Source organism: Hippoglossus stenolepis, chromosome 18, assembly GCF_022539355.2.
Source record: "Hippoglossus stenolepis isolate QCI-W04-F060 chromosome 18, HSTE1.2, whole genome shotgun sequence".
In the NCBI taxonomy this organism is placed as follows: domain Eukaryota; kingdom Metazoa; phylum Chordata; class Actinopteri; order Pleuronectiformes; family Pleuronectidae; genus Hippoglossus; species Hippoglossus stenolepis.
In genome coordinates, this window is record NC_061500.1 from 13,783,541 (window position 1) to 13,798,493 (window position 14,953).

The window sequence follows — 14,953 nt, forward strand, 5'->3', positions numbered from 1 at the left end:
GGCTGAGGTTCTCCAGACAGTCTGTGCCCCCCTTTCTCTGTTTTTATTCACAGTAGCAAACCCCCAGTCTGCATCAGCTCTATCTCTACATGAAGAGTGATAGGGTCTCGATCAGTGTTTGATTATTTTTTTCCTCTTTCTGGCTTTTTCCGTAGGGCGATCCTGGTCCCCATGGTAACCCTGGCCGATCTGGTCCATCTGGGCTCAAGGTATCTGTCTATAAGTCTAAATCTCGATCACAAATAAGTCTGCCCCTTTGTTTTGCCAAAAGCCCAGCAGCCTTGTTGATTTTTCCACATGAAACCATTATGTACTCGCCTCTTCTGCTAATTTGACTCCATAAAGAGCAACAAGGGTAATGGAGTTTTATGGCAGAAGAAGTGCAGCTACACCTGGAGTTTGTGACATAACAAACACAACAATACCAAATACTGAGGAGATCACTTCAGCATGTGTGCTGCAGGGGTCAATGTCAGGATTCCCATTTTCTTCTAAGTTGCTTAAGGTTTTTCAGCTTTGCTCTAATGTGTGTGTATTTGATGTTTCTGACTAAAATGAATACAAGCCTATGTGCTACCACTACAACCCGAGCCCAGAGAGCACAGAAAGGTAGTTAGACACCAGGGGAGTTGAAGTGATTTATCAGAGCTCAGAGAAGAGTCATTACAACTCTGAAAGTGACAACGCCAAATAAATCTGTCTGATTTTAATGTTTGAACATGAGGTGTCCGGTCTAAGTTCCTCTTCTGATTATCCTCACTGATGTACTGTATGCAAACAGCCTTGACCTATGGCATTATATATATGTGCTCAGAGCACATAGTGAGGAGCACTACCTGCATTTTTAAGTGCATTATAAAAATGCCTTACATAAATGACAACTATGGTTATACATGGTCCACCCCCATCTTTAAACCCCTGAACTTCCCAGGTCAGGGGCTGTGTTTATTGTTGTCTCACTGCTGTAATTTATATTCTTCCTTCTCTTTTCCCCCTCTGTTTTTTGAATTACATTCCTCACTTTTCCCAAAATACTTCCATTCATTACGGCCCTAATTCTTACTCTTATCTGCTATAATCTCTCCAGAAAGTTTAAACAAAGATTATCTGTGACCCCAGCCAGTGTCTGGGCATGTTAGGTTCTTGGCACAAATTTTGACTTTTGGAAAGGGAAAACTGCTGAGGACATTCATTGACCTTTTGGTTAAGACAATAGTTCATCATTTTGGAAAATACACTTATTTGATTTCTTTTATTTCTTCTTTGGTATGGTAAATCTAGCTAGTTAGCTTTAATAAGGTATAATGTAGAATCTTTAGCTGTGGCGGTGTAGCTTAAACTGAAAACAGACGAATACAGTGTAGTGTGGCTCTATCCCAATATAATAAAGTTCACCTTCAAGTGCATTTAAAGCTCATTAATTAAGATTTTATTTGTTTAATTGCACAAAAGCGAGTAAAATGTATCATTTGTGGCTTTATGTGAGGCTATGCCCGACTATTTCTTGGCTAGGAGCAGCCTCCTGGAGGCCCTAGGAACAAACTACTCCCCAACAAAGTAATTGTTGGACTTTATAGGCGCTAGTAAGTGTTTTTTGTTAAATTTTACTAGTGTTGGATTTAGCTGTTCCCAGTCATTATGCAAAGCTGAATAGGCACGTTTCCCAAGACTATTCCCTAAAGGTGAATATTACCTTTTATAATTCCCTGGTTCGAGTCTTTCAGGGAACCTTTGTTGCAGGCCATGCTCCGCTGGAGTGAAAAAAGTGGAAAAGTTTCGAGACCTTGCCTCAGTGAATCCCTATAATGGGAATGGTGCCACAGTGCCAGGCCTCTTCTAACTGGCAGGTGCATTGAGTGAATGATTTTGAGGTGTTTGATGTCTCAGGGTGCACCGCAACTTCCGCTCTTTCATCGTTAATAAATCAAACAAGGTTGTAAATAGCAGGGGTCCGAGAGGAAAGAGGGAGAGTCGAAGAAGTTTCCAATCCATAGCTTTGATGTGCTGAGGCCCCGTTATTGTTACCCGCTGACAATGAGGTGTGGCGTGTGTGACTGGAGGGCCACTGAGACCACATAATGCACCGTGGCTTAGAAAAGCATCTGTATGAATCTTTCTGTGAATTCATCAGTCACATTATAACTCAATCCTCTTGCTTTTCATAAATTGCAGTCTCCTGTTATCTAATATGTTAGCTTTTGTAACCTTAACCCTCTCCCCTGGCCAAATGAAAGTTGTTGGCGTGTGAAGTAATTTAGTTAAAATTATTTCATCAGTTGCTCTGAGAGATGGAAATCACTGAATGAGTTGTTTTTTGTCTTTCAGGGGAGAAAAGGAGACCCTGGCATCTCACCTGGTCCAGCACCCAAAGGAGATAAGGTATTACACCCCTCAGATTCTTAAGTGCTACATTAGTTTGTAACATTGTCCATTCATGATTGGTGTTTGTGCAACCAGCCAGTGTTGCAGTATTGCCAGTTAACATTCTGCTTCTTGTCCCAGGGAGACTCAGGGATTATTGGCCCGGTTGGACTGACTGGACAAGACGGCCGAAAGGTAAGACTGAATAGCTCAGGTCGATCCAAGAACCTTTCACCAAACTAATTCATAGCTTAAGTGTGTAAGATTTAGGTGAAAGAAATGTATTGGCTTATAAAATATCCCTAGTGATGTTTTCACTAGTGTGTGTTTCATCTAAATTGTACGAATTGTTGTTTTCTTTACCCTAGAATGGGCCCTTTATATTGAAGTAGTTTATATTTACATTGGGAGCCGGTCCTCTCTACGGACGCCGTCATGTTTTTTACGGTAGCCCAACTGGACAAACTAAACACCTTTTGAGTTTTTTATGAACTGAGGGCTACCAAGGGGGGGTATTCAGCTGCAACAGGCAACTTCACCACTAGATTCTACACACTGAACCTTTAAATGAAAATTAAATGTTCTTAAATGTTGAACATAATAGTACCTAATTGATGTTGCGAGTAAGCATGGTGCTTTTTTAAACTTTTAATAGTTATATAATAGGTTATTTGTGTGGAAAAGCCCAGGCAAAGAAAGTTAGTATGAGTCATTTGACTAATTTCATTACCCTTAATTATGATTTGTATTGTTTCTGCATTGTTGCTGTTTTTTGTTTTGCTTTGTTTAGCTTTTCTTTTGTGTGTGTGTGTGTGTGTGTGTGTGTGTGTGTGTGTGTGTGTGTGTGTGTGTGTGTGTGTGTGTGTGTGTGTGTGTGTGTGTGTGTGTGTGTGTGTGTGTGTAACCCAGTTCTCTGTTCACCAATTCTTCCATCTGTGTTTGCTGGATCTAGCACAGAGGGGTCTTAATGTTGGCAGGAAATCTGTCGAGGGGGAGGTTTTTGTCATCAGTGGAAAGAGGACGGGGGAAAACACGCTCTCATGCTCATTGCTAGTGTCTTTTAGATGTTACTTAAGTCACAATTTGAGTGATTCATGAGTGTGAGGAGGGGGAAGTGGGACAGATCAAGCTCCTAGACAGCAGTGAAAAACAGACCAAGAGTAAATCCAGAGGAGAAAGTGAGTTGTTTGTCATTCTCCATGATTGTGTACATGCAGATCATATAGACACAAACTGCACAGTTGCCATAGGGTGCATGGAAAAATTGTGGCGTAGCTCATTGGAAACATATAAATACCAGAATCAGAGGGTTGCAAGAGAGTGTATCCCAACTAGCTTGCTTGTTTGTTTGTTTCAATGGAAAGAGTTGAAATCGTTAGCTACCTCTATAAAGTGTTTAAGTGATGAATGTGTGAAATAAAAGGCTGATATTTAAATATTAACATTATCAAAAGTCGGAAAAAAGCTAGCTAAAAGTAGGTTAATGGGTAAGTGTAATAGGTAGTGGGGCAAATTCAATTGGTCAAACATTATTGCTAAAAACAAAACAATGAATTATTATGTGTTGGAGCCAAGAGGAGAACTCTGCTTCCTGTAGCAATAGTAAAAGTGTTAAATGATACCCAGTTCAATCAGTTTAAATGAACACAAATGTAACATGACAGGTATACGTGGTGTTGAAGCTATCTGGCTATGGAGGTACATCTGACCACTGAAGTAGGCCACAGGATATGATCCCCACAAATGACATGTCATGTGTGCTCCCCATACCTGAACTAAAATCATCTGTTTCACCTTTTCCCAAACTTTCTGATGTAAACATACATCTCATGGTTGCAGAGGATCTCATGATCTGATACATTATGTACTGACTAGAACGGAGTCGTGCACATATTTCAAGCAAACTAGAAGAATTAGTTGAGTAATTAAATAAAGCAAGAAGATTTTATGCATCTCAGCAGAAGTGCCTCTGTATTCTCTGTTGTCCCAGAGCTGCAGCGCTATGTAAGTACTGGAGTCTAGTTGGACGTCTGCCTCAAGCCTAACATATGGCTTTTGTTAGGAATCACCGTTTCTGTGTGTGTGTGTGTGAGTGTGTGCGTGTGTGTCCATGTGTATGTGTATGTCTCTCTATTTCACACACACTCAGCCAGAATGGAAAATGAAAAGCTAGTGGAAAACATTTACGGATTCCTTTCTAACTAAATGAGTCTAAGAAGTGATTTGACGACCGATCAGAAAGTCAGACATATGACATGTGAATCAGAGCTGCAGGTGAGGGAGCATAGATCCAGGATTGAAACCTGATGTGAGATTGGTCACAAATGATCAAAAAGGTAAGACCATCTCAGAAAGGGCAGAAAGGCGACACATACACCCTGTACCAGTCTACACTGAAATCAGCTCAGTCGGATGTCTTAATAAAGCCACATTAGGGCTCATTAGCAGTCTATCAGAATGACCTCACACTCTTGTGTCTGGGAAGTCGTTGCTGTAGCAACCTCATCAACACACACTCTGACATCATGAGAGCAAGCCTCAGGTACCGGTCAATGAACCGCAGGTTTGATGACTGTAGAGGAAACTTGTTAAATTAACCACAAGGAGTCAGCTTCCCTTCTGTACACAAACAAAGAGGTTTATTAACCAATTTTCACCCTGCACTAAACAATGTAGACTTAACAGCCTTGCTTTAAATGAATCTTGATCCAACATGCCTTCACGTCACAGTGCTATGACCAAGGTGTGAGTCAACATCTAAACTGTGTTGTCGGAGCACAGGCTGTGTCTCGAAACAGGCTTTGTTCTGTTCCTTTTCGGTCAGCTCAGGTGGAAAGTCCCAGGCGTTCCCTGATGCAGGGCCTGGTGCAACATCAGTGCTAAGTGGAAGGCCACGATTACTTTCAGTGCAATTACACAGCAGTGGCAGGCCACCCTGAAACACCCATGTGCTGTTTCTTCCTCTTCATACCCCGCTAGCTGTTTGACTTGCTCCGTCTCGCATGCTTGGCATGTTGCTCTGACGCTGTGGTTTAGGAAAACGGGAGAACAGCAGCTTTTCCTCTGTTCTCCGCAGTATTTTCCTTTTCACCTTCCCCGTCTCACTCGCACGTTCACCCAAATACACACACACACACACACACACACGCACACATATACAGGCTCTAAATCAGCCTTAGCTTGATACTTCGACCGGGAATTCTGGAATTTGGCTGGATTTTTCCAGTTTTCCATGCAAAACTTTAATGGAGAAAGCAGTGGTCCTTTGAACGTGTGATAGTTGAGTGTGATTTTACACCGACAGACAAGCCAAGCATGTTCCGCTCTGTACAACATTTGTTCTACCAAGCAGACTCTGAATGGATTTTCAGTATGTTAGGCAGGGTCAGGGAGAGGGGACACACACGCAAGGCCAGACCTCAGCTACAAGGCCACATTACAAGCCACATGTCTCACCTTACTGCTTCCATCCTTCCTTTTTCTGTGTCTATTCCTGCTGGTAGTTGATCTGTCTCTTCTCACTTTTTCTATATATTTTTTTCTTCGTCTGTCTTTCTCACTACCTCTGCTTTTTCTCCCCTAAAGCCATGACATACTGTCTAACAGTCCTGTAACCCAGCTTTCTGTTACAGGGTTTTGACCACACATTCTTACAAGTTCCAGGCTCCAACTACTCCATGGCTTTAAAATGTGTCTTGTACACATATTGTATAACCTGATTTTTATTCCACACGGTATCCGACATCCGCTTGTTATTAGAGGTACTAAAAACACAGCAAACAACAAAACATGTAGAAAAGGAGAATAGAAGAAGATGAGGGCCAAATATGAAGCTGCGTTATTGTGTTAACTTGGATGGGTTTCGTCTTCACTCTATTCACAAGCATCTTGAATAACGTCCATAGTTAAAGGACGGAGGAGAGGACTGCTTCGTGTATTAACTGGCTTTGGCTGCTAGCTGCTGCTACCCTCGATGGTTTGGAACAATCAAACGTGTATTTTCACCCATGAAGTTGACAATGCAACCGCATTTGCACCTGTGTTCAATGTGGTCACATTGCATCGTTGAAACCTTCCAGAGGTGGTTTGGCCAACCAGATCGCAATCCTTCCTCAAAGCATCTTGGGTGCATTTTCACCTGTACTTTCATCTGGTCAAAATCTATCAGGAAACACAATCCTATCACTCAAGACTCGTTTAATGTAGGTGTAAATGGGGGGGCTTTACAACTTTACATTATGACAAAGACATGTTAAGTTTGAAAATAGTTTGTGTTTTTATCGGTTATTGTGTCAGCATTACTTGACTTTTTTAGGGTTTGTAATCAGAGCTTTGAAATGTGCAGGTTCAAGGATGAACAGATTCTAAAGATTGTTTAATTTGGACATGAATTATCAGTGGGTATCCTATCTAAGATATGTATGTTTTGAGAAATATGTTCATTAAATTGCTTGCCAAGAATTGGTTGAGAACATCTCTGTTGTTGCAAGTATTATAAATATAATATAACATTGTTGTCTCAGCTAAACCTTCATGTAGGCTCAGTGGTTAGTAAGCTTGTGCATTTGCTTTTCATATATACTCCTGTATGTGCACACACTTGTGAGGGTTAGTATGGTCAACATTGTGCAGAGACCACTGTTTATTGCCTCTTTATAGCATGAAGTCAAATGTACTTGTTTGTGTAGATAATTATTCTGTAAATCTTTCATCATAGTGGATTGTTCAGTTGCTTTTTCCACTGTAGGTTAGATAGCATTCTTTTTATTATAATTCTCCTAAGATGAACATCTTGTGACTTTCAAGGTAGAACAACACACTGCAATTTCCATGCAGGGGCTGGAGAGGATTTTAATCACACTCATTTCCTTCATTTAAACAAGAGAGTAGAGCATTAATCTGTCTGAAGCTCCTGTTCTGTCCGAAGACCGTTCCAAACCAAACTCTCTCCATTTAGCTCCTGCTGACTGTTGAAACGAACAAATCCACGTTCACATCCACTTTGCAATTATGGAAGAATTCAAATCAACCGTCATTTTCATCGCATGTTTCACAAGAAGTACAATAAATCATTGCTCTGTTTTCCACCATGCAAGTGGTTTAATAGTGAAACTGCTTGCAAGTAAACACGCTGCTGAGATTGCGGTTCAGGCTGGGGGACAAGCTGAGGGATGTTTTTCCACAGGGGCTACATTTCAACCCAATTGCTTGTAGAGGTTGGTGCATTTGTTTGTTTCGTCTGTCCCTTGCCAGACATCCGCATGGACGGTTTATATTCTGCCGTGCATGCAGCACATGCATGGAGCCAGATGATTACTCTGAGCAATCATGCAGGCTCCATGCTGTAGGGTGATTTTGGAGAGAGAAAGGTGGAAAGATGAAAGCGGAGACTAAGGAGGCGATGGAAGACACATATTCATCATTTGTGTTGTTACAGATGTTACTGGAAGTCAGGCCAGTTCTCATAGGAAGATCCACAGAGTTAAGAGTGCAGAGTATGGAGTAAGAGGGCTGGTATATCATTGACAACATGTCTTTTATTTTGTAACCAAAATGTTCTTAGCGTTAGTGGGTAGGATGCGGTGGAAGTGGTGCTTGCAGGGTGCTACTCGGGAAGCTTCTGTGAATGAAAACCATTCTGGTGGGTTTATCTGATTGAACACACATGATCATTACGTAAGTGGCATTGTAAACATAGTCGGGCTGGAGGGAATGGTTGCTCTCATTTGCAAGCTCATAATGAGCGAGATAAGGATCTGAGATGGTCAAGCTGAGGTTGGAAGGCCCATTGTGTGTGTGTGTGTGTGTGTGTGTGTGTGTGTCTGTGCGCGCGAATGTATGCATGTGTCTGTGTTTGTGGCTTTCTAGACCTCACAGCACAGCTTGGGAACATAAGGGAACATAAGCTGCTACACATGTTTGTACTATCAGTAAGCCATGTAATAAGATGGCTGTGTACATGCATCTTTTTGTGTGGGTGCGTGTGGACATGTGTGTTTGTGTGTGTGTTTGTGTGTGTTTCTCCGCCTGGCTTTGCTTATGCGCACATGTGTTTGCATTCCATGAGAAAGGCGTCAGGTGACTGCGTCTCCTGAAAAGATGGTTAGGTCAAGAATGTTCAAATAAACAGAGGACATTCAGATTCAGACACATGTAGGTGAGTTAAACAAACGCAAATTATAAATAACTAACAGGGTATTGTCATAATTGTTGAATTCAAAGTGCCATCCCTGTTCTCTCCACGAAACTGGTTACCAATTGGGCTGTCACAAAAATATGGAAAACACACACACACACACACATGTTCTCGTGGATGTGTTGTCTGTCAACACCTGGAGAAATCTCTGTTTGGTTTACGTGTGTCACTCGTGTATTTTCATCCCAGCTCCAAGCATCTCCTCCGATTGGTGTTTTGATGATGTGCAACACGTGATGTGAAGTGACAGCGAGGCGGAGAAGTAACCTAAAAGATTGCTTCGATATTTCTGAGATATAGAGAGACTAATTTGACTTTGAATTATTTTAGTTGTAATATTGCAAAATAAATGTATTGTTGACACAGTTGCAATACGGAATGAAAGTACAGACTGTGGAGCATAAAGCTGACAATGGCGTTTTAAAGTGCTGGTATGAAGGTGTCAGCCGGTGAGAGCGATTGTGTAACATAATGAGCAGAGGGATGCTGTGAAGTCAGATGACGGAGGTAAAGGATGGTTTACAGGAACTCAAGGAGTCTTGGCTCTTTGCATTGGTGCTGTGGTTTAGGAAAATGGGACAGGAAAACAGGAAATCTGTCCTTTCTTTGGCCTTCTGTTGTTATTTTGCTTTTTTCTCCCTCTTTCTTTTCTTCTTTTTTCCACTGTAGCTCTGTCAATCTATCAAACTGTGGCCACCTTTGATTTAGTTTTTCTGCCTCTTTTTGTTGGTGGGATGACTTGCTGAAGTCAGCAGAACTTTGGAAAAGCACTTTGTCAGGCTGTCTTCGGTGTTGTAGTCTGCTGCGCAGGCAGAGGGAGAGACCTGCTATCTGACTCACACAGGAAGGCATTTATATCCTCAACATGCCGCGATCCTGGCACAGCCTCCACAGCCAATTTCTCTGAGAACACAGCTAGTGGAAAGTCTGATCCCTTGACAGGAGAACAGATTGATTCCTTGCATATGGCACTGGACTTGTCTGTTGCTGCTGTGAGTGTTAACATGCTTTTTTTTTTTACTTTGCACAAAACTCCACTTGTCATCCCCACACCAAGGGAGAAATTTTTTCCATATCTGTGAACTGTTCCAGAGGTAGTTTTTTTTGTCTATTTGTGTGTTTGCTTCTCCATTCAACTCACTTCCCATGTCTCATGTGTGTCTCTGTAGGGACAGAGAGGTTACGCTGGTCCACCTGGACTCCCTGGAGAGCCTGTAAGTATCTTTATCCATTCCATAGATACTGTTTTCAATGGCTTTCAGACTAAATGCTGTTCTCTTGTGCTTCTGCTTTTTTTCACACTCATTTTAACACTTCACATGAAAATATACAACATTGCCTTAACTCCTGCCAAGATGATGTGATTCTAAAATAAGGGGCACTCAGAGAGTGCATACCTCCACCAAGCCTAACCCTGTATGTTGCCATATTTTAGAAAGTGAAAGTTTATTTGGATCTGCTCCAAAATTCAATGGGTTCTTCCTTGACCCATGCTCGAACCTTCCACAAAATTGAATGGAAATTGTAATCCTTCTAATAATAAACAAGCACCAATGAAAACATAACCTCCCTAGCGGAGTTAAAAAATATGAATATAAAACTCCAGATGGCTCCTTGTTTCTTTGCTTGTAGGTATTAAACTTTACCTGATCTTAATGTTTTTGCCTTCATGAGTCCCTCAGTGATGTTTTCCTCTTCATGTTGTCCACCATCGAGGGCCCTTATCGATGACTAATGTCTCATCCTCTCACTACTCATTTCTCATTCTTTAAGACCGTAGTCATCATCCACTCCCAGGTCACTTAACCTCTCACTTTAGTGTGCATGGACCGACATCTGGCCAAAGCGCAGCACTGCAGCGATGCTCTCCAGGATATCAGACAGTGATGCCAAACAGAGAGAAAATAGAGAGAAAAGAAAGAGGAACAAGCCAACTAGGCCAGCAGTGACATACTCGCTCCCATTACACTGCAGCTTTGGAGAATGATTCCCTTTGTCTGACTTTTCCTGCTCGGTTCCTGCCACCCGTCATTCAATGATCAGTTTCTCTCCCACAGCGTTTTACACTCATGTTATGTTGTGCATTTCATTTCTCTTGTAGTTTTCTCCCTCCTCCATCTATCCATCTCTCCTCAAACCGGGGGAATCAGTTCAATGAACTCTTTTATTTGCTGCTGGGAGGAGAAATGACTCTGTCCAACAGGACTATTTCAAGAATGGAGCATCCAGCCTCATGTCCAGAGCTATTTTCAGTGAACTCAGTAATACTACTGTTGGTATTAAGGAAAGGCCTTAGTCATGGAAAGCAGAGTAGAACGTTCCTCTCATTGCCACACAGTTTAAAATAAGTCCCTGTTCTCTGGGGTGACGTCACCAGCGCAGGGAGTTCCCCCACCACTCATCATGGAGAAGGAGTGCTTTTTCTCTCTCACCGTCGTGTCCTCCCACTTTGTCCATCCTCAAACACCCCCCGCTTTCCCACAGAGCCGCTGAGTCTGAATCACCACAGCTCCAAATGACTGAGTAATACGCACACCTGTTTGGCAGCGGGGCCTCTCCAGCGATTGAGAGCAGAGGCCTTCTGGTGTTCATAAAGTGTTGATGATTCTTTAATACTGTAACACACTGTGGGTTGCACTCAGACCCCCTCCTCACTGCTGGCCTGTTGAAGGTCCAAAACCCACTCAGGCAAAGTCTGGTTTTAACTGGCTGCATTATGCACTATATTTATCCAAGAGAGGGAATGGCAAGTAGTGTGCAAGGCAGCACGTCCAGAGTGTGTCAAAGGAAGTTATACATTGCATTTTGGACACAACCTGTTTTTGTGTGTGTGTGTGTGTGTGTGTGTGTGTGTGTGTGTGTGTGTGTGTGTGTGTGTGTGTGTGTGTGTGTGTGTGTGTGTGTGTGTGTGTGTGTGTGTGTGTGTGTGTTGATCTCACACACACATACAAACCAAACTCTAAAAACTGAACTAATTAGCTTCTCTGGTCTATACACAGAACACATCTGAGAAGGGTGTTGTCTTTTAGAAGTAATCATGAGTCCAGGCAGAAATACTTAGTAGGAATGGGTGATATATTGAGCAATGGCTGAATATAACTTAAGTACTCATTCTAACTACTTTTACTAGATACTTAGATGGATGGATTGATGGATAGCAGTAAAATGCAACTTATTGAACAAATGAATGAATAATAACATTATGCAACACACATAATGCATAACATTCTTTACAGTTAGAACTCAAATACTTTTATTTGAGTAATATTTCTAATACAAGACTTTTACTTGTGTTGTTGTAATCTTACAGTCTGGTATACTTTTACTTAAGTTATGTGAATACTTTCTCCATCACTGGTGATATGGATACATTATTTGGTCATTATGTATGCAGGTTTGTATAGTGATAGTGATTTACAGTTATATAACATGACATTTCATATAAATTAAATAAATCCACATGAAGGATCTAACTGATTTTAGTTTGAAATAGACCATACTTAAAAATTACTTAATCTACAGAATGAAAAAGTTTATATGGTAAAAGCTCCATGCCCCTAAGATATATATACTGTGGTGGTTAATCAGTTAACTGTACTGGTCCTCACAACACACATGTCTACAATACTACAATACAGGGCAAACTCATTCATCTCCTCATTACACAGTGAATCATTCATCCCCTGTGCCCTGTCTCCCTCTCTGAAACTGTCCTTCCTGCAGAACGGCCTGTGTGTTTGTGTTACTGTAATTTTGACCTCACCTCTATCCCTCTCTCTCTCTCCCCCTCACCCACCCCCTCTTTCTGCCTCTCGCTCCCTCTCTCTCTCTCCCCTGCAGGGAGAGCAAGGTCCAGTCGGAAGCCCAGGTGCCAAAGGTTATCCTGGCAGGCAGGTGCAGTAAATCCTCTGCTGTGACTGGTACAGTTGTAGTCAGTGCAATAGTAAGGCCAGAAAGCCAAGTGGAATTGGGTTATGTTGAACAGCTGAATGTAAACACTGTATAGAGGAATTGGAATATTTTAAAACATCAAGTAGAACAACAACAACACAGGCTCAGAAATTACCATGTAGCTGAAACGGTGCATTTATTGCACAGCTACTAAGAATATAGTAATATTTTTACGAAAATACCTTTAATTGTGAGGTGTCTTTACAGTGTAGCTTATCATACAAAACATTTTATTGATTGGATCTTTAATTCGAGCTCACTAGAGTTACACTCTGATGTTCCAAAATATGAAGTATTTTGTTATTTGTAAAACAAATAAGATGCTCCATCTTCCTCATTTTAACAGGCTGATCTTCTGAGATTCCACCTATAACATGAGATGTATCCAAAAACCCTTTTACTCTGTCGTACTATTTTGTCATGTTTTTTTTAACAAATAGAAGATGTACTGTAGTTCTTGGCTTGCCCCTTCAAAATTTCATCATGACACACACTTCCACACATTCACTGTGTATTTGGCAAAACTTTATGTCAGTGTTGAGCTCCTAAAAATAGTTCCTCTTTGTTTTGCAGGGTTTACCAGGGCCTATAGGACCATTGGGGCCTAAAGGCGTTCGGGTAAGTTAACTCAGCATCTTTCCTTCAGTTGTGTCGCTCAAGTTTGATTCTACCTGTTTATGTTACTAACTGTGATGCTTTAAGAGGACTTGTGAACACATTTGGTGTGCAGCTTTTCTGTGTATTGACTCTGTTTGCTTCACACTATTTATAGGAGTCTTAAAACACGTAGAAAGCTGCTTTTGCATGGGCGCATGTAGACGCAACAACACAAAAGTGCATGCATGTATGAAAGCAGGTGTGCACCAGCATCCACCCCTGCACACATAAACACATTCATATGCAGTCGCTCAACCGATGGTGGACACTATTAATATGACGCTAAATGTAGGAGCCTTTAGTTGTAATGTAAACATTGTGTTACTGTGTACAGACACCTACTGAAAGACTGGCCCTTGATAAGCCTCTACATACAAACACACACCCTTTAAGTACACAAACAAAGAAACACACGCTCACAGATACAAACGTAGTTGTTGTTGCGTTCCAATAAAGGTTCTTTATCAGTTCCCCTTGGCTGCTCCAAAGACTCCCCTGCCCCCACTGGCTGGAATTTCCTGTTTAAGCTCCGTATGAGGCCCTGCTGTGTTAAGGAGGCAATCTAGTCGTCTCCCTCTCTCGCCGAGCCACCTTTCCACATAATTCTTCTCTCTCTTTTGCAGCGGAATCCATATTGTGCAAAACCTACCCAGCTCATGCTCGCCTGTAATTTCTGCATCTCAACTGTTCCTCTAGTGGTCTACTGTTGTGTTGTTTGTGCTTGTTGTTGTGTGTGTGTCTCCCCCACTGTACCGACGGCCCCGTGTGAGGTCCTGGCTATCTTCAGAGATCCCTGGAGTGAGGGTATGTGCCCTTGGACTACATCGTGGAAGCCAGCACCATGCAGTCCATGGGCATATACACTTGCCTCATGGCTTGGTTCTTCATGGAATCCCACCCTATCCATGCTGGACTGTCCCGGCCCCTGAAATGCAGCCCTAGAGCCAGTGGGAGTTATTGTTCTTCCAGCCGTTTTCACAGCATCCAAATACTCACGTCCCATATTCCTCTTCTCTTCTCTTTTTCCCATTTCCTCGCCTCTTCCTCTTCCTCTTCCTCTTCCTCTTCCTCTCCTCTCCTGCAGGGTTTCATTGGAATCCCGGGGCTTTTTGGCCTGCCCGGGGCTGATGGCGAAAGAGTGAGTTCTTGTCAAACATACATATTTTTTTTTCTTGGTTGTAACTGCAAACATTTACAGTGACCGTCTAAACCCAGCTAATGGCCCTGTGAGATGACAACAGGGCCTCGCCTGCTATTTCATTCAGCTGTCTTGTTTCTGTCATAACACGGGACACGGTCCCCAGCTGTCCGAGATGCTGCTGTATTAAGCTGTGTGGGAGTGTTGATGACTCATATGATAAAAGCTCCCTCTTAGAGCCTTTGAACTGCCTGAACTCATCAAGGCCTCCTCCTTCTGTGCAGCCTCGAAAACATGGAGCGATTAGCCTACTTGTGACATGCTCCAGGGGTTTGCATCAGTGCAGGGCTGTAATCAGGACCCCTCCGCAGCCAGCCAGCCAGAGAAATGGTTCATACCATAGCTCCACGCAACAGACGGTGTCTGCCTGTCTTCTCTCAGGAGACACTGGTGTTTTTAGCATATTTATGTATGAGATGACTCCCCAAACCCTCATAATAGGCTGGGAAAACAGGCTGCACTCACCTGTTCCTCACATCTGTTGAAGCATGAGTGAAGTGACATGTTAATTGTGTGTTTGGGGCTTCAATCAGTTATCCTAAGAGTGTTATGATCAATCTTAGTTTTTTCTGTCTTCTTTGAACATTTCT

At 42.2% G+C, this 14,953-nt stretch overlaps 1 protein-coding gene across 2 annotated transcripts in view; it reads left to right on the plus strand.

Moving 5' to 3' along the window:
• col27a1a (collagen, type XXVII, alpha 1a) overlaps positions 1–14,953 on the plus strand; it is a 67,690-nt gene that overhangs the window by 20,880 nt on the left and 31,857 nt on the right. The window contains exons 5-11 of one of the 2 annotated variants that reach the window (XM_035184671.2): positions 156–209; positions 2,326–2,379; positions 2,503–2,556; positions 9,727–9,771; positions 12,398–12,451; positions 13,082–13,126; positions 14,250–14,303. In XM_035184671.2, coding sequence (XP_035040562.1) covers positions 156–209; positions 2,326–2,379; positions 2,503–2,556; positions 9,727–9,771; positions 12,398–12,451; positions 13,082–13,126; positions 14,250–14,303 — 360 coding nt within the window. The remainder of the gene's footprint in view (positions 1–155; positions 210–2,325; positions 2,380–2,502; positions 2,557–9,726; positions 9,772–12,397; positions 12,452–13,081; positions 13,127–14,249; positions 14,304–14,953) is intronic. The other variant, XM_035184672.2, reaches the window with a different exon arrangement.